Consider the following 21,545-nt stretch of genomic DNA (forward strand, 5'->3'; position numbering starts at 1 on the left):
GCTCTAACTTACAGTGGTTCAATAACTATGATTTGTATAATATATACTAAAGATTTCTTAAGAGTTTAAAGAGTAAACGGAAATTACTTATTTTTATGAGGACTTAAGCCATCAACAAATTTCTAACAACCTTGTCAGATGTTATTTTAATTAAAAGCTTGGGCTTGGTTTTAAGGCTTAACGTTTAAGGGTTATGTGGATTTTATGGACTTACCATAGAATATGGCATTTTAGTGCCACTGTGCAGCGGAAAGAACTTTGATTTTGTGAATCCAACATGCAGACGCAAATGTCACATCAATTAGTTGGCTTGAGGGCCGGTGGATGTTGCGATATTGCAGCTGGCCGAGTTGGCTTACTAACTGGCTCGTAAAACATCAAATTAGCTTTGACTAGACTGGCTATTGGCCAATTTGAAAAGTAAAAGGCATTTGGGCAAATTAGCCATCTCCAGTTGTGGTCTCTTTGCCTCTTGAAGCGAGCCCCGGTTCAACGGCCGCCCGCCACCCACTCGACAGCTGGTGTGTGACCTTCGCCGCCTGGCTTTGCCTTTCCTTGATTTCTACACTAATCAGTCAACACACACACACTTAAAAAAAAAAAAACAATAATAAATGTGAGTGTTGGGCAAATATTGTGACACCCGGCAATAAGTTAAAACAATGACACAGGCAGAGTAAATATTAAATAAGCCAACAACAGCATGTTTTTGGTAATATTTTTTCATGTTCTTATTTATTTTTTATTACTGTCTGATAATCACCTTTGATGCGTTTATTGAACCGATAAGGGGATCGATGGCATTAGCATATGTGGGAAGTGTCCCACAGCTGATAAGAATTATTTATACACACGGCTCTATAAATAGAGCCACAAATAGAGCCGTAAAGCTGTTGGATTATTTGTTGTACTTACAGTCTGAATATTTAAACAACAAAAAACCTGAAATTGCAGCCAAGAAAGTAGGAAATCAATAGTCAAATATTGGCCATGCTGTCTGTTAGAGCAACACTTTAAAAATTTGTTGCAATTTGTGTTAATTATACGCTCCGTTGGACGAAAAAAGCAACAGCAGCGAACAAACAATGAATTTGGTTAAAAATTTCAGACAAAAATTTGGGTTTCCAGGCCTCAAAATAATGAAACCAAAGCTAATTTTTCTTTTCCCGAAAATTAACCTATAATTTCATTTTGGTTTTTTTTTTTGCAGAAACAGCAACAGCCACGTAGTATGCGTCTCTTTAAAACGCGAAAATCCACGGACACCTACAGCACACTAGCAGCTCAGCAACAGGAGCAACCCCACAACGGCAGCAACAATTGCAGCAGCCAGAGCAACAGCAACACCAGCAGCAACACCAGCAACAGCAAAAGCAAAAACCATACACCAGCAACATGCAGCAACCGGCTAAACAAGAGCATTGTGACCAGCACCACAATATCCTCTTCGCTGCCTGATCTGCACGAGAATTCGCCCGTCATGATCCTCAGCTGCACCACCCTGGCCAGCAATGGAGCCACCGCCACGGCAGCGGCCGCAGCAACAGCCACTGCGACGTCAGCAACATCTGGTGGCAGTCTTCAGCAGCAGCAGCAACAACAACAGCCATTACGCACGGCCACGCCCACATGTCTATTAAGTGGAAGGCAAACGCCCTCGGCTATGTCGGTGATGTCGTTGCAAGAGGCCACCAGCCTGCACCGTCAACAGCAACAACAGCAGCAGCAACATCAGCAACCCACTATCTATGTGCCCATGCCCACTAAGCTGGGTGGCAGTGTCAACTCGGGTGGCACCTCGGCCACATTGCTATTGAGCTATGGCAGCACCAACAGCATTGCCACCGTGCAGCAGCACCAACAGCAGCAGCAGCAGCAACACGCTGCTCAGTATCAGCAATATGTGGCCCAAAGGTTGCATGCAGCTTCCAGTAGTTGCTTGTACGAGAAGGGGGCGAATGCCAGCGGGGCAGTTGTCAATGGAAGTGGAAGCCACAAGGGTCGATCCCTGACGCCAAATGGTGAGTAACAGATTACTTAAAAGCTTATTAAAGTTTATTTTTATTTAATTTTTATTTATTTTTATTTAATATCTTAGGTAGATTGCTGCAATCACTAACTTGCCACTGACAATCAATATCGTATTTGGAGGCATCTCTAAAGTATCCCATGTCCTTAAAAACACAAAAATTCAAAGCCTTCAAGCTGGGATTGCTTTTCAAAAAGTCCACTTCCGCATTTGATTGCCACAAGTTGATGAAAAACCAACTGCTGTCATCACAAAAATTAATTAAACGCATCCAGTGATCCTTGTTTTCGCTTTGTATCTGCCACATGCTGCAGTTGCTGTTGGCGCCCAATTCCAGTTTATAGCCCGAGACCACATACAACATCTGCCTTTTGTGTTGCAAACACAACCAATCACTTTGGAGTATAATTTTCAGTGATTTCGGCAAACTCTGCCACATGTTCTGCAAGTCAGGGCTCCACATGTCCTCGTTGCTCCTCCGAAAGTCTCTCAGTTTCAGGGCAAAGTTTGTGGTCAGAATGGCATCTAAGCTCCTGGAGCGTTTCAAATGCCAGTAGAAGCTCATCCAAAGGTGCAACTTGAGGCGGTTGTTGGGATTAAGTAGATGTTGCAAGTCCAAGGGAGAGAGTCCTTTATCCAGTATGTCCTCCCACGGAATATTCCACGCCAGACGTTGCTGCTGTTCACTTTTCAATGCCAGGGTCATGTCCTTGGTCCAGTTGTCCAAGTTATCCGAATCACCACTCTGCAAATGAGTAATCACAGCTTCGAGTAGTTCCCCAAAGTTATCGCCATAAATCACCGGATGAGCCGCTCCGAAGAGGCAACAAAAGCCCATTAAAATTTTAACTAGGAGTTTAACGACCATTACGTTTGAATATTTTTATAAAACTGCTTTTCCCTGGTTTGTGGCTTACTGCCGCAGCTTTGTGTAATCTTTTCTTATCGCCAGTGCATTATTACAGAATTTTTTGATAGTCAATCGAAAGAAAGAAAGCCAATGCCCCTTGTTTTATTTCCGCAAACAAATAAATGATATAATTCTTCCAAGAAAAAGATAAGAAATTAATCTTTATAGGTTTATAGTATTTCCTTTTAACGAGATTTTGTAAATCCTATCTGACAGGCCACCTTCCGGACTATAAATTGGTGACTGCTGTACCAGTTGTTGTCCTGGACGACGAGCTAAAATCGAACTCATTGCCAGCCAAGGACCTAAGTCGCAACAGCAGCAACAGCAACATCAACACCACCAGCAACAGCAACAGCAATGACGTCAGCAACAGCAACTCCAATGCCAGCAGTTCCACCTCATTGGCCAGCACAACGAGAAACGGTAAGTCCGGAAGCCAAAAATAGAATCTAAATCCGAGAAAATGCCTTGAAATTGATTTTCCCATCAAGTGGCGCCTGCCAAAGATACTATTTTAATAGCTGCGGATCTTTGGATCTGATGGGGGAAGACCCCTCCGCCGACGCGCTAAATGAATCCATAAATTATAGACCGCCTGGCGTGTGTTGTCAGCCAGGTATTAAGAGCCAAACTCGAAGCGTTTTTTAATTGAAACAATTAATTTCTCTGTAGCTCTAAATATAGGAAACAGCAGACACACTTCCATTTCCCCGCCGATTGCTTCCGTATTTAACAAACCGATGGCAAATCAGCGCCAATCAGAGGGCTATTGTCAGACTATATGTCCGCCTTATGGCGTACACTCCAAAATACCGTATTGACCCGATTTCGCATCAATGGGCAAAAAGCCGACGACATCGATGGCGATGTAATGCGATCCACTGTCTGCAACTGGAATTTGTATTGTTTTCCGGCCGGCACGAGCGTGCGGAGGAGCACATGGGGTGGAGCTCATTGTGGTTGGGTATTTGAGTAGAAATGCTTATATTACATGGAGAAAAATGAGGAATAATTGTTAAAATAATATAATTATTAAGGGATAATATTAAAGAGACTTCTTGAAGAGATCATTCTCATTAATTTATGAATAAAACTGTTTTTTCTCAGTGCATTTCTACAGCCCCTGCCAACAACCGACCAAGTGTGACAAAGCCCAGCTTTGTGCCCCATTCAGAGCAGTTCAGTTCAGTTCACATTACTTTGGTTGAGTTCAGTTTAGTTCCAATGATTCGCGTAAAGAATATTTGATTTGCTGTTGCCGGTTATGTGATACCAGATTGAGGTTTGAGTTAAAAAAGGGAATAGGAGTTGCAAAAGCTACAAATATTTACAATACCCAGTCTTAAATATGATTGGGGACATTAGACTCTAGATTCTTGAATAGAGGAAGATTCCCAACTTTTCCTGATTTTCACTTTTTCTGGATGGGTCGGCAAGACGACCGCAAAAGCAATAATGCTTCTTTGCGAACCGCAACCATTAGATGATGGCTTAGAAGGCCGGGGTCGGGCCGACAAATGCGGCTGCAACAGCTGCAAGTCCAGAGGTGGGGATATATAGTGGCAGTGTGTGTGGCAGGTTTTATCAGGTGCCGCCGGAATCTGCAGCTGTTGCTCCAAGAAATGTAATTCCAAAGCCATTCTACATTGCATGCCAGAGTCGCATTCTAGGTTCGTTGAGCTTTTTGCCGCCTCTAATGCCAAACTTAATTGGTTTTAATTAAAGTTATTGCCAAGCGTGTGGCCCCAAGGTCGATTCAAGCTTAAAAATATATTAAGCTTAATGAATAAAAATTACTTTTAACAAATGATGGACGCCGAAAAACAGAGATTAGAAATCAATAAGCGGAAAACCAAAAACCTTAGCCCAAAGGCTTATGCCATCCAGCTTGCAAAGATTTTAGGATCATTTTGGCCAAAAAGTCACTCCTCCGCCTGCACGCAGGCGCATTTATTGTGGATTATCGCTTATTACATCCTCCTCTTGACTTGATTTTTTGCCGTTTGTGGTTTCTTGTGATCTTTCTGTTGCCAAAACGATTATCGATCTCTCATTGCCCGGCAACTTCAATCCGTTATGGATATCCAACTGCCGGCCGATTGTCGGGAGGAATTCGTACGTGAGATATTATTCTGAATGGTATGTGCATTTGCTTCTCACCCGATTATTCCCAAACTGATTTTGATTCTGATGTTGATGTCGATGTTGATTCTTTTTGATCTGAAAGTGGCACAAAAACCCCATCATTTGCATATAAGTATTTGCCTTTCCCATGGCACTTTTTTCGGCAATTCCCGATGCATATCAATCGAGATTGATCCAATTCCTTTGTTGTCTGTTGAATTATTTTAATGATTTAAATTATACATATAGGTGGGGTGTTTAAAAAGTATTTAATGTGTGTACAGTAAGACTAAGGCCTCTGGGACCTGGCCCTTGCCTGACAACCACTCTGCCTCCTCTGCAACACTTGAGATTCTCAGTTCTAAGTTTCCTGGCCCCAGAGATACTCAGTTCTCAAATGGTTCCTACTTCAACATCGCTTGCATGTCAGCCGGCAAAATGGCAACAAAGCCATCTCCGACTCCGATGGGGTGTGGGGATCGCGAGGAGGGAGGAGGGAGGAGGGAGGAGCACCACAAGACGGGCCTCTTGGGCTGGCGGGCATTTGACACCGTCTTGAAAGTTAAGTGGGTGTAGAATTTGTGGCATGTGGCCGGCGGTGACTGCAGATGTTGCAGAGATGATGGTGCAGGCGGGGGCCCCGGGTAAGTCGGGGCGAGTCTCTTGGAGTGTGGCTGAGGTTGTCATATAATTGATGCCCGCGCGCCGTTTCCTATTATTGTTTAACACTCTGAGGCACTGCCTCCGCCCCATTCCGCTGCCTCCTTCCTAGCCGCTGTGATTGCATTGGTGAAAACTTTAATCAAAGGCGAACTCGGTCAGGCCTTGGGTGGAGTTCGGAGCCGGAGCGGCTGTCAACCTGCATTGGCTCTCGCCTCGGATTTGCATCTGAATCTGGCCACCCCCCAAACGCCTCCTCATCATCATCGGGATCGCCATCCTGGCTGGCTTCCAAGCCATCCACATCGCCCACACATGGCCCGAGCCGAGGCAGGGCAATTTGAACGGACCATGGCCCGCGGCTGGGCTGCGGCTATTAAACAACTTTGGCACGAGTCAGCCAAAGAGGCTAAGAAGGTGCCGGAGATGCCAGGTAATCACTGCCAGAAGATGCAGTGACTCAACACCAAGGCATCTCTCTAAAACGTATTAAATGTTTTTACTTAAAAAGACACTCCAATTTGATAGAATCAGTAGTTTCATTTAAATAACTAGACTCTGTTTAAAGTGGGTTAGTCAGTGACCCGAGAAGTCACTGGCTCGCATCACTGATCACAGATTCGGGTCGCGGCCCGACTCCCCCGCCGATGCGATTTGATGAAAATAGTTTTGGAAATTTTATTGGCGCGGCCAATATAATGGGCTTTGAAGTCCATTGGCCGAGCCAGCGATCGGCGATCAGCATTGTGCTGTGCATGTTTTATGCTAATTGTTGGTAAATGCCTCGTCCCGCGATAAATATGGAACAGGCGCATAAATTTGTTTATTAACCAGGTTCGAAGACGAGCTCACTGGCTGGCTAGCTGGACAGCTGGCTGGCTGGCAGAGTTCTTGCTGGCTTTTTAAGTGTCCGAGATTGCTGTTAAAGCCCCATCGTTAAAGTATTTTACGATGGTATTAGATATCCATTGGGCGATGGGCAATACGAGTCCATTTAAAGATTGGTTATGCTCTATTAGCAATTGAGGTGTGTTTATTGCTTAATAGCTGTGCAGACTCACTAGATCATTTAATTTAATTCCCGAAACTTAAGTTAAATATTACTCAAGGAATGTATGTATGTTATAGAAAGGAACTTCCTTCCCTCTTAGTAGAGCTGCCAAGAGCCTTACTTGTCAAAAGACTTCAACGTCTGTTGAGGTCGAAAGATCTTTAGAGCCGACCCCACTTTTTTTCCACTTTTCTGTAGTTTTTGTTGCGGGGAAACTCTGACCACAAGTACCCTGAAATCGGATGCCTTTTCACAAGCACGTGGCAAGCTGGCTGACCACAATGCAGCTGGAGGTTGAGAGTGGCAGATTGTAGATTGTCATTGGCCATGTCCAAGATCAAGTCCAGGCCTGGCCAGGCCAGGGCCCATGCCTGCTGGACACTTCTCATCTGTCAAACGGCATCTGCGGGGAATTGTGGCGAGGCGTTGAGATTTATTGAAGTGTTATAATTAAGTTAGAAATCGCTTTCTGATTGCAAACCCTCTGTATCTCTGTATCTTGCAGTTTTCACCTGGGGCAAGCGCATGAGTCGCAAACTGGATCTGCTGAAGCGCAGCGACTCACCCGCCGCCGCCCACAAGTCCCACTCGGACCTGAGGAGTCTCTTCCACTCGCCAACGCACCACAAGAGCGGTGGGTCCGGCGGGTCCGCCACTGGATCCGTGCCCACTTCGTCGAAGGCCTCGCCCTCACCCACTGGCGGGGGCCACCACAGCAGCACCCTCAAGAAGTGCAAGTCGGGTCCCATCGAGACCATCAAGCAGCGTCACCAGCAGCAGCAGCAATCGCACACCCAACTGTCCCAGGAGGGAAGCCAGAGTGCCCAGACGACGCCCACACACCAGTTCCAGGCGGCTGCCCGCCCCCAGAAAGTGCTGAAGAACTTCTTCCATCGGATCGGATCCACGGGCATGTTGAATCATCGCTCCCACAATCTCCTCAAGGCTTCGGAGGCGGCCCAACAGGCTACGCCAGCAACGACCACTCTATACAGGAGCAGCTCCACCAGCCAGTTGTCCAGCTGCTCCTACGTCAAGTGCGACGATCCCACCGAGGGCCTCAATCTCCAGCGGGAGCAGCGCGAGCAGCGGCTGCCGAGGATCGCCAGCTTGAAGTCCAGTAGCTGCGATGACATCGCCAAGGTAAGCAGCTGCCTGACGGCAAGCACGAGCAGCAACAGTGCTGCCGGTAGCCTGGGATCTCCCCCAAGTGGAACGCCAGCCGGCGGGGCAGCAGCTGCCACCAGTGGTGGGCAGCAGGATGCTGCTCGTCGTGGGGCCTTCCCCTACGCCTTCCTGCGTTCGAGACTGTCCGTTCTGCCGGAGGAAAATCACGGCCATGGACCCGGACACCTCAAGCAGCAGATGCAGCATCAGCGAGAGCAGCACCACCAACTGCAGCAGCGAGATCTTCTCCAGCAGGAGCATCAGCACGGTTCGCCCCTTCCACAGCGCCGATCCCCGGAACAGGCCACGCTAAGCAATGTGTCCCGGAACGACAGCATCACGTCCAAGGACTGGGAACCACTTTACCAAAGATTAAGTAGTTGTCTAAGTTCGAACGAGTCCGGCTACGACAGCGACGGAGGAGCCACGGGCGCCCGACTGGGCAATAATCTGAGCATCTCTGGCGGAGATACCGAATCTATTGCCTCGGGCACGCTCAAGCGAAACTCTCTCATCTCCCTGAGCTCCTCCGAGGGCGTGGGAATGGGCATGGGTATGGGCATGGGCTTGGCTCTGGGAACGGGAACGGGTAGAAACAGTAGCATCTGCAGTGCACCCGTCTCACTGGGTGGCTACAACTACGACTACGAAACGGAGACTATTCGACGAAGATTCCGGCAACTGAAACTAGAGCGCAAGTGCCAGGAGGACTACATCGGCATTGTCCTGTCCCCGAAGACCGTGATGACGAACAGCAATGAGCAGCAGTACCGCTATCTCATCGTGGAACTGGAGCCCTATGGCATGGCCCAAAAGTAAGTTTGGGTTTGGTTTGTAATGGGTTTGTCCATAAAAATATTAATTTTTTAATTTCTTGAAGGGATGGACGCCTTCGCCTAGGAGATGAGATTGTCAATGTGAACGGAAAGCACCTGCGGGGCATCCAGTCCTTTGCAGAAGTCCAGCGCCTGCTGAGCAGCTTTGTGGACAACTGCATCGATCTGGTGATTGCCCACGATGAGGTGACCACCGTGACGGACTTCTACACCAAAATCCGGATCGACGGCATGAGCACCCAACGCCACCGGCTAAGCTATGTCCAACGCACCCAGAGCACCGACAGCTTGACCAGCATGCAGAGCCTCCAGTTGCAGCAGGAGAGGATGCAGAACCAGAATCCGGATCAAGAGCAAGATGGCGGCGAAGGCGAGGATCAGTGCGATGCCCGTTCCATGGCCAGTGTCAGTACGATGCCCACACCGATGCCGTTGATGCAGCACCGTCGCAGCTCCACGCCACGGCATTCGCTGGACGTCAGTGCCCCAGAGCACGAGCTACTCAGACGGCGGGCCAGGAGCTCATCAGGTCAGCGCAGCTTGGCTCTAACACCGACCCCGCTCTTCGCCAGCAGCGGCAGCAGTAGCAGCTGCTCCACCTCCCCTAACCACCGGTTGTTGGATAACGAGAACGACACTGCTAACGACACCGATTCCTATACGCCAGTGTACACAAACCGGGCGGCGAGCGTGTGCGTGGCCTCCTCCCTGGCGGACGATGAGAAGTGGCAGTTGCTGGCCCGCAAGCGCTGCTCCGAGGGCTCGGCCCTGGCGCCTGGTGGCTCGCCCCAGCAGTTCGGCCAGCGCACCCACTATGCCAGGAACTCCATCAACCTGACCAACTCGCACTACCGCTCCCTCCGGTTTGCTCACTCGCGACTGAGCTCGTCGCGCCTCAGTCTCTTTATGCAGGCTCCGAATAACAGTCTAACAGGCGGAGAGCCAGCTCCTAACACCCCTCCTCTATCCACAACAACAACAACAACTGATCTCACTAACAATCAGCAGCAGCAGATACAACAACAACAGCCACAACAAGCACACCAATCACTCTACATCAAGCACTCGCCAAAGAGCGTCTCATTATTCTCGCCTAATCCGTATGTTAATGCCTCATCCTCACCAGCATCAGCATCAGCATCTGCATCCGCATCGTCTGGAGGAGCTTCGTCGGGAGCTTCTCTGGCGCCGCCCGCCGCTGCCCTAATGCATCATCGTCCATCGCTGCCAGTTGCCAAGCTAACCATACGCGATGAGGAAATGGCAGAGGTCATTCGTGCCTCTATGAGCGAGGGTGAGAATCAGTTAACCAATAATCCACTAAAATTTTTGATTAAATCCATCTTAAAAAGTATATATTTTAACCTATTTATATCTGATTATAAAAATCTTGAAACTTATCAGGCAGTGGACGATGCACCCCCAAGACCATCACCTTCTTTAAAGGACCTGGACTGAAGTCTTTGGGCTTCAGCATTGTGGGTGGTCGAGACTCGCCCAAGGGAAATATGGGGATCTTTGTAAAAACCGTTTTTCCCACGGGTCAGGCAGCCGATGATGGCACTCTGCAAGCTGGTAAGGATATTCTGAAGTATGAGCATTATCAAGAAAACGAACAACACCTCCATTTCAGGCGATGAGATAGTGGAGATCAACGGAAACTCTGTGCAAGGCATGAGCCATGCGGAAACCATAGGCCTCTTTAAAAATGTTAGGGAGGGTACCATTGTCTTAAAGATCTTGAGGAGAAAGTAAGTAATAGAATGGCATCTCCCTAATTGAGGAAAAGATCTAATATTACTATGTATTTTCAGGTTGCAGAAAGCTAAATCGATGGGAACATAACTAATGGCTAGCTAATACACATCCTTGACTTATCCCAATAAGAATACCTGATTAAGGACAACCTGTTTCGTTTAACCTAGTTAAATGTTTAAATCACTTATAAAGTAGTCTTTATTCTAATCGTACAAAGCCCCCCAGAGAGAACTATACATATGAATAAACATATATAGAGACTCATGATAGCATCTAGAAACCCGAATAGTCTGTAAGATATTGTATGGAGTTACAATTTTAAATTATTTACCCTTTATATACTAGGCTAAGCTTCGAAATGTTGCAAGAGTTCAAATAACAACATAAATATACTTACCTGAAAGCAACCTTATGAATGCCCAAAAACACAGTTCTGTTTTTTATTTACAATTTTATTGAATCTATTATTATGGGTTACCTTATCTTACTTCACGATCAACCTTTGCTTCTTGACAAAATGCTCTATACGGTTCTCCAGGCTCTCTGAAAAAGTATTAAACAAATTAGATGAAGACTATAATTAAATAAAGTATCATTTACCGCAACGCTTGCGCTCCAGGAGCGGCTGATATTGACGTGGCTTGACTGAATCCTGCAGCAAGATTACTTGCGCCTGAACCTTTTCTGCGGTCTTAAAGTTATCCTCCAAGAGTTTCTCTAATTGTTGGAGTACATTCCGAATCATCGTACTCTTAACACTGAATTGTGCCCACTCGCATTGAGTGTTTTCGATGAGCTTTTGGAGATTTTCCTCATTGTACACCCATTCGGTGACATCGCTTTCTTTTGAAGGATTATCATCAGTACCGGGTCCCCCTTCCTCTGGGCCTGTGTCCATGGCATCGTCACCTGCGTCTTCCGGATGCGTTAAACTCCTCGTTGTCTTGTCTCGAAAGTCGCACCGGAAGAGATTTAGAGGCAAACCAAGAGCCGGCGTGTACTGGGGCTTGCAAGGATTGCTTTCCACATCCAGCAGATCGTTAACAACGCTCGGTTTCTCCTTTTTCTGACCCACCAGCAGTAAAACTGCCATAATGCATCGTATTTGGTGCCACAGAAAGGCATTCGCTTGAATTTCCAAAAAGTACATGTCGTAGCCTTAGGAAAGGAAAATAATGTATTCATCTTTAAACCTTTGACTTTTAATACCAACCGGAATCAGTAAGTCTTTCCTCGCAAGCCTCCACCCTGGCCGACTGCAAGTTTCGGGTGTAGTTCGTCACTCCGTTGTGCACATCCATTTTGCAGAAATTTCGAAAGTCAGCATGCCTTACCAGGTAATTACAGGCCTCTTGCATGGCGGGAATATCCAGGTCACCCCTGGGAAAATAGTAACGATAGCTACGAGCCACACAATCAAAACGTGCACTATAAACAGGACTACGCAGAGGCATCCAGGCCACGCACTGAATGTTCTTGGGCAAGACGCGATTCAGAAGTCCACAGTAGTCGATTTCGGAAGACACAGATGTGGCATCCAGTTGGCTTTCGGGCGGGTGTTTGCTGCGCAAATCGATGGAGATCACTTGGCAGAAAGCGCTCACCTCCTTATCGGTGCGGCCGCAACGATGATAGTTGGATGTGGCGCGGGATTCAATGAGACACGTCCGCGTCAAAGCACGAAACAAATGGGATTCTTTAAAGCAAAAGAATATATTCTCTGGGTAATCATTATTTAAATGAACTCACCAATAGTGTCGTTGGAGTCCTCCTGGCAGGCCAAACCCTGATAATCCCAGCCAAAGTAGCTAACCTTTAGCAGAACATGACGACGGTGGGCACTAAAACAGAAAAATGATTATCGAGGAAATTCCCTTTTTAATGCCATTGACTCACTTGCTCCAATCGAATTTTCGCTGCTGGGCGCGGCTTGTTGTTTTCGGCTCTTTGGATCCCGTGGCATCCGTAGCATCCGCGTCCTTGCCAAATAATACGGCGTACTCCTCATTGTTCTTATCCTGATCAGTGATCTTTTTCTGAAGCAGATTTCGGAGCTGAAAATTATACGCTTCCAGCTGGACTATCTTGTCGATCAGTTCCTTTTGGCTTAGTTTTTCCAAAGCCTCTCGTGGCAGTCCTTTTACCCGTTTATTTATTACCACTTTTTGTTGGCTTGCAGTGCTCATTTTGAAGACCAAAATATGTAAACAAAACAAAGCAGTTGCACGTGTGATATGGTGAATTAGACCATAAAAAAATACTGTTTTTATTTTACAGTAAAATACTGTATTTTTATACAGTATTTTTTTTAATCTGTTGGAGTCCCGCGCTTTTTTTCCCGCGGTTCTATTCGAACCAAAAATAAAAACGCTGCTAAAACACGCGCGCGAATTTCTGCAACTCGTGCGCTGAAAAATTTTTAAAATTTTAAAAATTGAAAAAGTGTTGTAAAAGCAAAATTTCGATAGTTATTGTTATCGAAATGTTATCGATAGTTGGTTCCTACAGCTGATGGAAATCGGTTATCAGCGTCGCAGCCACTGTTTATAATTTATTTTTAGTTGTGTCGGAAAACTATAAAAGCATTAAGACTTCTCTTAAAGAAGCGATTTAGGGCAAAGCCTGTTTTTCCGTCTAAGAGATAAATAGGTCTTCCTTCCCATTTGCTGCTTCGGTTGTTCGAGTGCAGCATCTGAAGGTGAAGGACACAATAACGCAAGAAAGGTCTTCAAGGACCCAGGAGCCCAACAATGGATGCGAACAAGGTCGACAGCGAAAACGACAACTGCGCGGCGACCTCGGACGCCAATCTCAATCAGCTACCAGATGAGATCCTGGAGTTTATTTTCACCTATATGCCACCCTACGGGGACCTGGAGCACTGCAGTCTAGTGTGCAAGCGCTGGCACGGGATCGTAAAAAGTGAGTGGATTCAACCTTAGAATATTCCAATCCTCCTCATAATTTCTCTTTTTTCGGCCAGATCTCGTGAGAAGGTCGAAAATCAATTTGGAGAAGGGTCTAACCGACTTTCGACTTCGATGGGAGGTATTTTCTCAGGAAACCAACACTGCTGGAGCCGGATCTGCCTTGTCATTCATTGCTGGACGTTTCGCCCATTCTGCTGTACGGCAAGGTAACTCGATGTATGTGTTTGGCGGCGGCTCGTCCTCGGACACCACCTTTAATGATCTCTGGCGATTTGATTTGACGCACATGCGTTGGGCGAGACCTGTGGCGACGGGCACCTATCCCTCGCCGAAGGGCAGCGCCTCTATGGTGGCTTGGCGAGATCAACTTGTATTATTCGGCGGCTGGCGTTATCCCTCACTTCATCCACCGTACCAGCCGTGGTGTCTGTTCGATGAGCTCCACTACTACGATCTCGGGAAGAATCGTTGGCTGCAGAGGAATACGCTTTATTGTCCACCGCCAATGGCAGGGCACTCGGCCACAGTACACGGCGACCGGATGGTTGTATTCGGTGGCTATCAGATTAAGGACGATGTGAATATCAATTCCAACGATACATGGGTTCTGGATTTGGCAGAACCACGCTGGTGGCAGCCTCTTTTCGTGGGGAACACGCGCCCAACTCCACGCTACGGCCAAATACAAATAGATCTGGGAAAGAACCACCTTCTGGTCGTGGGAGGATGTGGAGGAGCCAATCGGGTGTACACTGACGCCTGGCTGCTGGACATGACAAGGGACGTCTGGTGCTGGAAGGCCATCAATGTCCGCAACAAACGCTTCGGAGCCGTCCACATGTGGTGCAATCCAGGCTGCAAGGTCAACAACTATCTAGTGGTGGTGGGACCGTCGCCTAACATGCCCCAGGACTTTCAAATGATGAAGCAAAGCCGTCTGCCGGTCATTGGTGGCCGGGGTCCAGCCGCACCCAATCCCTTGCAGAATCTACCCCAACGGGCCCATCGAATACAGCTTCCAGAAAGGCGCCTGGGCGGAGGAGTAGGCGTGGCTGGACCGAACCGACCGGGAAACATGCGACCTGGCATAGGAGGCGCACCTCTCGGCCCTCAAGAGCAGTATTTGGCAAACCGGAGAGCCATTCTTAACCAGCACATGCAGCAGGCACAGCAATTCCTGCACAACAACAATGTGAATAACAACAACAACAACTACCAGCCACGTTCGGGGAGATTGAGTGATCTGCATGCTCCGCCAGCTCCCGCTCCTGCTCCAGCTGTGGCTGCTCCCTCACCGCCAGTGCGTCCAAGCGCACCACCATCCCCCGCCGATAGAGATGTGGATGCTGCCCAGCGCCTGCAGAGAAATTTGGCGCTTCGGTGTCGTGATAACGAACCCAGACTCCCCAAACGCTTCGATGAGCTGTACGAGGTGAGTTACATATTTTATCAAACTCCGGATTCCCTTTCTCTAAAACCCATTTATGCACAGGATCCCTTTCGTATGGCTGCATTTAATGTGCCCACTCGATCGAGAAGTGCGTCACGGGATCACAACGAGCGCATCCGCCGCATGGAGGAGAAGATGAACGCCATCAGGAACTCCCGTCGCAGTGCACCCGCCGCCGCTCAAGTAGAGCCCCAACCATTACGCGCTCCGTCTCCCAAACGTCTTCGCTGCAATGTTCAATCTCTGTTTGTTTGTGACATCTCTGGTATTCTTGATAGTAACGATCCCGGCCTCGACTGGGTTGAGTATAAAAACTTTGGAGTGCTCAAGGGTGCCCCGGATCGTCTCATACTTTCGAGCCTTATCGCCGGCAACGGCGAGCTGATCCTATTCGGCGGCGTGCACAAGGAGACGCTAACAGACATCACACACCATGTATCCAATTCCATACACTTCCTAAGTGTGCCACGTGATATTATCTAAGCTCCGGTCCGACGCCTCGTCATAGTCCTAAGTTATCGTGATAGCAGATCGCCGCTGCTACCGCCCCTTCTCCCAAATCCTTCAAAGAAGTTCGACCGCCGTTCATTTAGAGAGTAAATTGATTGTAATGGATATGTTGTATGATTATAAACGATTAACTACTAAATTATCTCCAATTCTGGGCTAACTGTCCAGCAGTTTTATCAAATCGTAGGCGTACTGGAAACGCATATCACATAGGTCATCTTGGCATTCCACACACTTCTTCATCATAAGCTGCAGTCTTTCATCATCGAGATCTTTGAGCAGGAAGTCCCTGAGCAGGACGCACACCTGGTAGACATTCGCGTCCAGCTGGCGGCCAGAGCAAAAGGCCGAAACATCAAAGGTGAAACCTTCTCCTGGCAAGGGCTCGTACTTTTGCGACTGTCCGGAAGTGGATGCGGCATCCACCATTACCACGGAATCCAAGTCGATGAGCAGCACTCTTCTGGTGTCTTCGTCGAATGCTAAGTTGTCTGTGGTGAAGTCCGTGAGGAAAATCCGAAAGTCCGCAAACCCAAAGGTCAGCTTGAGAGACAAGTGGATCAACTGCCGCGCTATCTCCCGACGCAAATCCTCACCAGCTTCGATGTAGTGGTTTAAAGTGCGTCCTGCGTAGGCCTGGAAATGAGTCAAGCCACAAATAGCATAGGTGTTGGGCACAGGAAAGTCCAAATGATGCAATTCCTGCATCAGCAGTGGGCTTATGTTGTGCAGCATGTAGAAATAAATGCTCGCGGTGTCATATCCACGCTGGTTTAAATAATTTATGAATCGTGAGGACTTCTGGGCAGTGCGACAAAGATGGAAGCCACCAGGGCGCTCTTCCAGATCTACGAACTCTTCTTGCAAGGAGCTCAAGCTTTGGTTACTGGAGACAATACTCTTCCGCTTGGCCAGAAGCCAAGAACTCTTTTCGTGGCTGGTTCCTATCTCCAGCCAGAAGATCTCGCGACGATCGAAGAGGAGAGTTATCGCCTTCCAAAGCTTGTTTAAATCAGAGGGCTCTCGTATCGCCTCGAAGACCTCCTCGCACTGCTTACGCTGAGTGGAAAAGCAGGCGGGGCACAGTTGCAGGTCGCTCTCGAAGTGCTCCTGGAAAATATCCTTCTGAGGCTTCACCTGAAGATCCTGCAACAGAGCCAGTACAAGCACTATTCTAAGTTGCCCAGTCAGCAGGTGCATCACAGAGACCTGTGGAGGAAGGGGAAGAACAATTTTAAAACCATGATGAGGGCTGGTCAGCTAAGAAAAGAAGCCACACGTGTCTGGGTGTGTGTTAGTGTCTATATGGAGTTGTGTGTAGAATGTGCGTGAGGGCCCAGCCTCCAGAGGCAACATTTACACTCATATGACCAGTTTTCCAGTCACATGCCCAAAGCGGAGCCAAAGCAACAAAAGATGTGGATTTTCAGCAAACCGATACTCAGAGACCCTTTCCAGTGATTAAGCCTCTTTTTAACTCTATAACTAACTATAAAAGTTATTCAACTTAAATTTTATTTGTAAATAAAAATACTTCTTAATAAAAGTCGCCTTTAAATGCCGTGATAATTTTTATTCTTATATCTCTACGAGCCATTTTCCCACTATCTTTAAAGACTTAAGCCCCTTTTTGACACTAAAGTTAAGTATTTTATGCTGCCTTCGATTAGATACCGCCTCTGGTATCAACAAATCTTTAAAAACTTATAATACCACTTGAAAGGTAAAGCACCCAACGGAAAGAGTATAGGAGCGACTGGGATCGCCACAAATAACTTTGGTGTGCTTGGTCTGCCAAGCTGAACTGAAGAAGAGCCAATTCAAAGGGTTCAAGGTTGGACAATTGTGAGGCAGCCGCTTGAAACCCATACAGCCGCTTAATTTGTAATCTCTGGAAAGGTGGGATAGCAGCCATTATGCAGATACTAGTGGCCCCTTAAATCGAGTCCTTTTTGTGTGAAACTTCAAAATTTATTAAGGGAAACGGCATGGACTGGATCTGGGGAAAGACGCTAGAGTTTTGGTGTTCATTCTTCGACATTGAGGATAGAGACTTCTCTTTGGAAGATTTAGTACCACGATCAGCGTCTCTCTCAGAAGGATCTCGGTCCTCGAAGAGGGCATGTCGCGTTAGATTCAGTCGTAGCACATTGCGGGTAACTCAAGCTCGGGACATTCAGAGTTTGGCGTCCACCAATCCATTCTTCAACTTCCTGCTCCTGCAGCGGATTCGGCAGAGGGGCTTGGTGGGCCTCAACTACCTGGAAGTGGTGAGGAATGACCGAATTGATGAGGAGAGAAGTGCATGGGACTCGATGGATGAGAGGAAACGAGCTCCCTATGTCAATCTAGCCAAGAACGTTCAGACGCATCAATCGGCGATGTTTCAGGACCAGAGGAGGCTTGAGGAACGAGGCTACAAGATCCGAAGAAGCGTATTGGCCGCAAAACGATATAGCCATGGTGAGAGCCCAGAGAGCACTTGAGAGGCGTCGGGCCAGCTGCGGCGTCCCACGACAGCTTGGAGAACGCTTCCCGCCGGCCAGTTAGATCACTTGAAGGTGGCGCGTTGTGCTCGACGGTTGTCGCTGTTCTGGTTCTCTCATCTATAGTTCGCCGATCTGTTTTCGAAACAGCTGGTCCGATCAACAAAATAAAGACGCGATATCGGTCAAGTTCGGCGGCCAGCATCGCGGCGATCGTCCAATTAGCCCCGGCGAGAGGGTGCGTGAAATTCACTTTTAATTTCCCCGAATAGCTATACTATATAGCTATATAGCCGACGAATACCATACAGATCGCTATTGTTGTTCAAATATTTCGTGTGCTTCAAAGACAATTTGTCACCGTGCCAAAAGGTGTGTTTCTTCTTGGAAATATCCGAGAAATATCCACATTTCCAATATTCTAGCCTCTAAGTTTCGTCATAAATTAGTCTTAAGGTCGTGTGAAAGGGCTTTCCACCTTGATTAGGTAAATTTTATGCAACTGGGAACTGGGAACTTGGTATATTGCGATTCAGCATTAAATAGTGAACAATTTACGCAGCAGATCACGGGATGGGTGATTGGATTTGCGACCGGTAGTTAAATATTTGCGTAAGCTCGGACTGATGATCAATATTTATTTTTCAATAAAAGAGGGAATCTCACATAGGCACCAGATCGATCGATCAAGCCTCTTCGGGGCCGAGCCCGTTGTTTACAAATTAATTTTAGGAATTCGCTACTTTTGGTTGTTAAAGCTTATCAGCAGATTTCATTATTGGGGGGTGTACGATTGGGGGTTTTAATTGTTTGTTTACCCAGCTAGCCATAAACCATAATGGTAGAACTACTTCCAGTTCTTAAAATTGAGTTTACCCCCTTTTGGAGAGTCGGATTCGCCAACCCCGACTTGGCCAACTAAAGAAACTTAAAACCGGTTGTGTAGTACCTCCTTAGCCAAACACAGGCACTGAAATCCCAGCCGGCAATAGATGAATAGCCAACTGGCTGACAAACAGACTCGGTGTATTATTTCGGCTTATTGATAAACAAAAGTCTGGCATGTGTGCGCTAATCTAGTATATATACAGAGCTATTGTATCATGGTAAAAATATTAGTATTATTTGCGTGTGGTCAACAACACGTTCCCGGCCATGACTAAGGAGATTTAATGCAGGCCGAGTAATTGATATGATATTGTTCAATGCAAATTACGTCACTTCTACCTTGGCTGCCCTTGACTCCCACCAAGTGTAGTACAAGTTCGTTCTCAAGGAGATTTCGTTATCGACCAGAACAGATTAGATGCCACGCGCCCTTCCAACTGACAATAAAATTACAATAGTTTAAGTTTATTTTTAAAGTCGTACAAGTTTTACGTAATTTATTGAAGGGATATTAGCTTATCAACTAAGCTTCAAAACATGCTCGTGTATTTAAGAGCTTTCGTTTATTTGAAAAATATTCCTTTCGAGGTTAAACACCTTTTCAAAAATAGTTTTCATCTATGTATACCTCATTATTAGTTTGGTGCCAAACAAAGTTTCACCAAACTAGTTTTTAGGTCTTTCGTTTGTTGCCGAGTCTTTCTATCTTTTGGTTCTTCTCGCTTTCTACGCGCCCGCGCCACAATAGTTTCCATTATCTGGCGAATGATGGATGGACCTCCGGGCACGGGCACGGGCCCAATTATAAACTGGTTCTTTGCCTGTTCATTAATATTGGTTACCTTTCTCTGCCCCTTTTGCAGATAAGCATCTCAGCGATGGAACGAAAGGACCAGGTACGGGCAGAAAACTTGCTCGGCAGACGCTACGGGCAGCTTTTTCACGACGGAAAGTACACGGATTGTGTGTTTCACGTGTGCGAGGAACAAATCAAGTGCCACAAGCTCATACTGACCACCGCCAGTCCGGTCTTCGAGGCAATGTTTTACGGCCCGCTACAGAAAAACGACCCAGCCTCCGAGATTGAGATCCACGACATCAGTGCTCCCGTTTTTAAAATCCTAGTGGAGTACATCTACACTGGCTCGGTGGACTACAACAGTCTGGAGTTGGTGTCTTGCATTGAGCTTTACTATGCCGCGGAGAAGTATTTGCTGGAAGAACTCATTTCCGATTCCCTCATGGCCGTCACCTGCAAGCTTCGCTTCGCCAATATCCTGCCCGCTCTGGAGCTGAGCGTTTGCATGGGCCTGGATTCCCTTCTGGAGGTGTGCATGACCTTCTTTATGCGCTGCTGCGCCAACAACGGCCAGTATATGAATCATCTCAAAGAGCACTATGTGCATGTGTCCAAGGAGTGCGTCAAGGCCATTATAGCCGCCTGCAAAGAGCCGCACAAGCTGCTCATTTGGTACGTCTATGAGTGGACCCGACAGGAGTGCGAGCAGCTGGGCCTCGATCCCGGAGATTCGGGCTTGGTGGCTAACGAATTGGGAGGCGAATCTACCGATTGGCCAGTGGCTGCAGAGCTGAAGCCTCCGACTCCCACTTTGACGCCCATTATTTCCATTGAACGTTGCTATTACAAGGCTTGCCGGCCGTTCACGGTGGACGCCGACTGCCCAGTCTTTCGCCTGCGACTCAAGTGCTCCCGATTTATATCCCTAATGGGCTTGGTGCTGAACAGCCGGTTGACACCCAATCGCTTGGGCCATGTGCAGGAGCTGGAGTATCGGGAATCCTTAAGACTGGACCTCTGCGAGTTGCCATCCGATACAGAGGGGCCAGCAACGGAGCCGGTGTGGAGCCACAAGGTGCAGAACCAGACCACAAAGTACAACTGTGATCTGCACATCAGCTGGCGGCGCGAGGAGGCGTGTGTCCTCAATCCGGAGCTATCGTACGAGCTGCAGATACGCTGGGATAGCAATGCCTACGGGGCTGAATATCCTTGCAGTCTGCAATCTTGTCAGGCGGACGGAATTCGATTCACGGACGGCGACAGCTTTAGCGGCAGTCTCGTCAAAGGACTACGCTACTCTAACCTAGTATAGAGAGCCTGCTTGTCTGCTTGGATACTCAGCGTCTCAATTGTTTAGTCCTAAGTCGTAAATCGTAAGCCCTATATATTTATTGCCCTAAGTTAATGTACGCCTCCGAAGTTCAATAAACTTATTCTGTGAGGAAAAGAGCCTCAAATAACTGAGATAAATGAAGAAAAGCCGGTTTGTGTGTATGCTTTGTGTTTGCGGCTGACGAAGTTGATACGATGGGCGGTACGGTTACTCACCAGGTAACAGTTGTTACTGTTGCAGATCAAGTCACCTGTATAAATGACGACATTTTTAAACTTGATTGATAAATTTTAAACTGATAACCAGATGTAAACAAAAAGGTGAGAGTGTGACCAGATTCGGGTAATCCGAACGAAATATTTTCATTAATAATATATTTAAGGATAAATTCTTCTATTTCTATATTATAAAGCCAAAGGAAATACAATTATTTCTTTAAAACACATCCTTAAAGTATAAATCCTTAAATAAATTAGTTTTCATGTACTAAAAAGTTTAAGGTAGCCCTGTCTACAGTGTTGGTAAGCAACATTTTAATGCGACCATTTGTGCCCAAGCCAAGACACGCACCATAAACCATAATCTCTAATCTCTACCATATCGATAAG

General features: G+C 47.1%; 6 protein-coding genes across 13 annotated transcripts in view; 3 read left to right on the top strand and 3 right to left on the bottom strand.

Moving 5' to 3' along the window:
- The window catches only part of a (arc), a 36,498-nt gene extending 25,532 nt beyond the window's left edge, over positions 1-10,966 (top strand). For 4 of the 5 annotated variants that reach the window (XM_017238662.2, XM_017238660.3, XM_043210299.2 and 1 more), the window contains 7 exons: positions 1,211-2,021; positions 3,156-3,365; positions 7,283-8,759; positions 8,825-10,074; positions 10,185-10,355; positions 10,414-10,531; positions 10,595-10,966. In XM_017238662.2, coding sequence (XP_017094151.2) covers positions 1,232-2,021; positions 3,156-3,365; positions 7,283-8,759; positions 8,825-10,074; positions 10,185-10,355; positions 10,414-10,531; positions 10,595-10,625 — 4,047 coding nt within the window. In that variant the 5' untranslated portion in view covers positions 1,211-1,231 and the 3' untranslated portion in view covers positions 10,626-10,966. The remainder of the gene's footprint in view (positions 1-1,210; positions 2,022-3,155; positions 3,366-7,282; positions 8,760-8,824; positions 10,075-10,184; positions 10,356-10,413; positions 10,532-10,594) is intronic. The other variant, XM_070278047.1, reaches the window with a different exon arrangement.
- On the bottom strand, positions 2,073-2,920 carry LOC108123487 (uncharacterized). The gene has a single exon (XM_017238667.3). It carries the CDS (start codon positions 2,895-2,897, stop codon positions 2,073-2,075), a length of 825 nt encoding a protein of 274 aa, XP_017094156.2. The 5' UTR covers positions 2,898-2,920.
- Positions 10,967-10,969: 3 nt separating the features above from the next.
- Positions 10,970-12,790, bottom strand: LOC108123484 (tRNA pseudouridine(38/39) synthase). The gene is made up of 5 exons (XM_017238664.3): positions 12,435-12,790; positions 12,288-12,379; positions 11,752-12,234; positions 11,139-11,696; positions 10,970-11,081 (listed from the first exon to the last, which is right to left on the bottom strand). Exons 1-5 carry the CDS (start codon positions 12,722-12,724, stop codon positions 11,023-11,025), a joined length of 1,482 nt encoding a protein of 493 aa, XP_017094153.2. The 5' UTR covers positions 12,725-12,790; the 3' UTR covers positions 10,970-11,022.
- A 240-nt stretch (positions 12,791-13,030) lies between these two features.
- Fbxo42 (F-box protein 42) lies at positions 13,031-15,577 on the top strand. Its single transcript, XM_017238776.3, has 3 exons — positions 13,031-13,460; positions 13,522-14,900; positions 14,961-15,577. The coding sequence occupies exons 1-3, from the start codon at positions 13,289-13,291 to the stop codon at positions 15,399-15,401; spliced, it is 1,992 nt and encodes a 663-aa protein (XP_017094265.2). The 5' UTR covers positions 13,031-13,288; the 3' UTR covers positions 15,402-15,577.
- A 7-nt stretch (positions 15,578-15,584) lies between these two features.
- Positions 15,585-21,278, bottom strand: LOC108123547 (divergent protein kinase domain 2A). 2 transcript variants are annotated; one of them, XM_017238779.3, is made up of 2 exons: positions 21,153-21,278; positions 15,585-16,637 (listed from the first exon to the last, which is right to left on the bottom strand). In XM_017238779.3, exon 2 carries the CDS (start codon positions 16,626-16,628, stop codon positions 15,585-15,587), a length of 1,044 nt encoding a protein of 347 aa, XP_017094268.2. In that variant the 5' UTR covers positions 16,629-16,637; positions 21,153-21,278. The 2 variants fall into 2 exon arrangements, with proteins under 2 accessions (XP_017094268.2, XP_070134152.1); XM_070278051.1 differs by lacking the exon at positions 21,153-21,278 and adding an exon at positions 18,791-18,807.
- On the top strand, positions 17,387-21,083 carry LOC108123546 (uncharacterized). Of its 3 annotated transcripts, none has more exons than XM_070278049.1 (2): positions 17,387-17,891; positions 19,666-21,083. In XM_070278049.1, the coding sequence occupies exons 1-2, from the start codon at positions 17,889-17,891 to the stop codon at positions 20,914-20,916; spliced, it is 1,254 nt and encodes a 417-aa protein (XP_070134150.1). In that variant the 5' UTR covers positions 17,387-17,888; the 3' UTR covers positions 20,917-21,083. The 3 variants fall into 3 exon arrangements, with proteins under 3 accessions (XP_070134150.1, XP_017094266.3, XP_070134151.1); XM_017238777.3 differs by lacking the exon at positions 17,387-17,891 and adding an exon at positions 17,924-18,152; XM_070278050.1 differs by lacking the exon at positions 17,387-17,891 and adding an exon at positions 17,926-18,286.
- Positions 21,279-21,545: the final 267 nt, after the last annotated feature.

The sequence above is a fragment of the Drosophila bipectinata genome, chromosome 2R (genome assembly GCF_030179905.1).
Source record: "Drosophila bipectinata strain 14024-0381.07 chromosome 2R, DbipHiC1v2, whole genome shotgun sequence".
Taxonomy (NCBI): domain Eukaryota; kingdom Metazoa; phylum Arthropoda; class Insecta; order Diptera; family Drosophilidae; genus Drosophila; species Drosophila bipectinata.

Excerpts from the sequence above, each read along its gene's own strand:
- LOC108123547 (XM_017238779.3), bottom strand. The coding sequence starts at position 16,628 with ATGCACCTGCTGACTGGGCAACTTAGAATAGTGCTTGTACTGGCTCTG.
- LOC108123484 (XM_017238664.3), bottom strand. The coding sequence starts at position 12,724 with ATGAGCACTGCAAGCCAACAAAAAGTGGTAATAAATAAACGGGTAAAA. Across the intron at positions 12,235-12,287 it reads GGACTCCAACGACACTATTG|AATCCCATTTGTTTCGTGCT; the intron begins GTGAGTTCATTT and ends TTTGCTTTAAAG. Across the intron at positions 11,697-11,751 it reads GGAAAGACTTACTGATTCCG|GCTACGACATGTACTTTTTG; the intron begins GTTGGTATTAAA and ends TCCTTTCCTAAG.
- Fbxo42 (XM_017238776.3), top strand. The coding sequence starts at position 13,289 with ATGGATGCGAACAAGGTCGACAGCGAAAACGACAACTGCGCGGCGACC. Across the intron at positions 13,461-13,521 it reads CTGGCACGGGATCGTAAAAA|ATCTCGTGAGAAGGTCGAAA; the intron begins GTGAGTGGATTC and ends TTTTTCGGCCAG. Across the intron at positions 14,901-14,960 it reads GCTTCGATGAGCTGTACGAG|GATCCCTTTCGTATGGCTGC; the intron begins GTGAGTTACATA and ends ATTTATGCACAG.
- LOC108123487 (XM_017238667.3), bottom strand. The coding sequence starts at position 2,897 with ATGGTCGTTAAACTCCTAGTTAAAATTTTAATGGGCTTTTGTTGCCTC.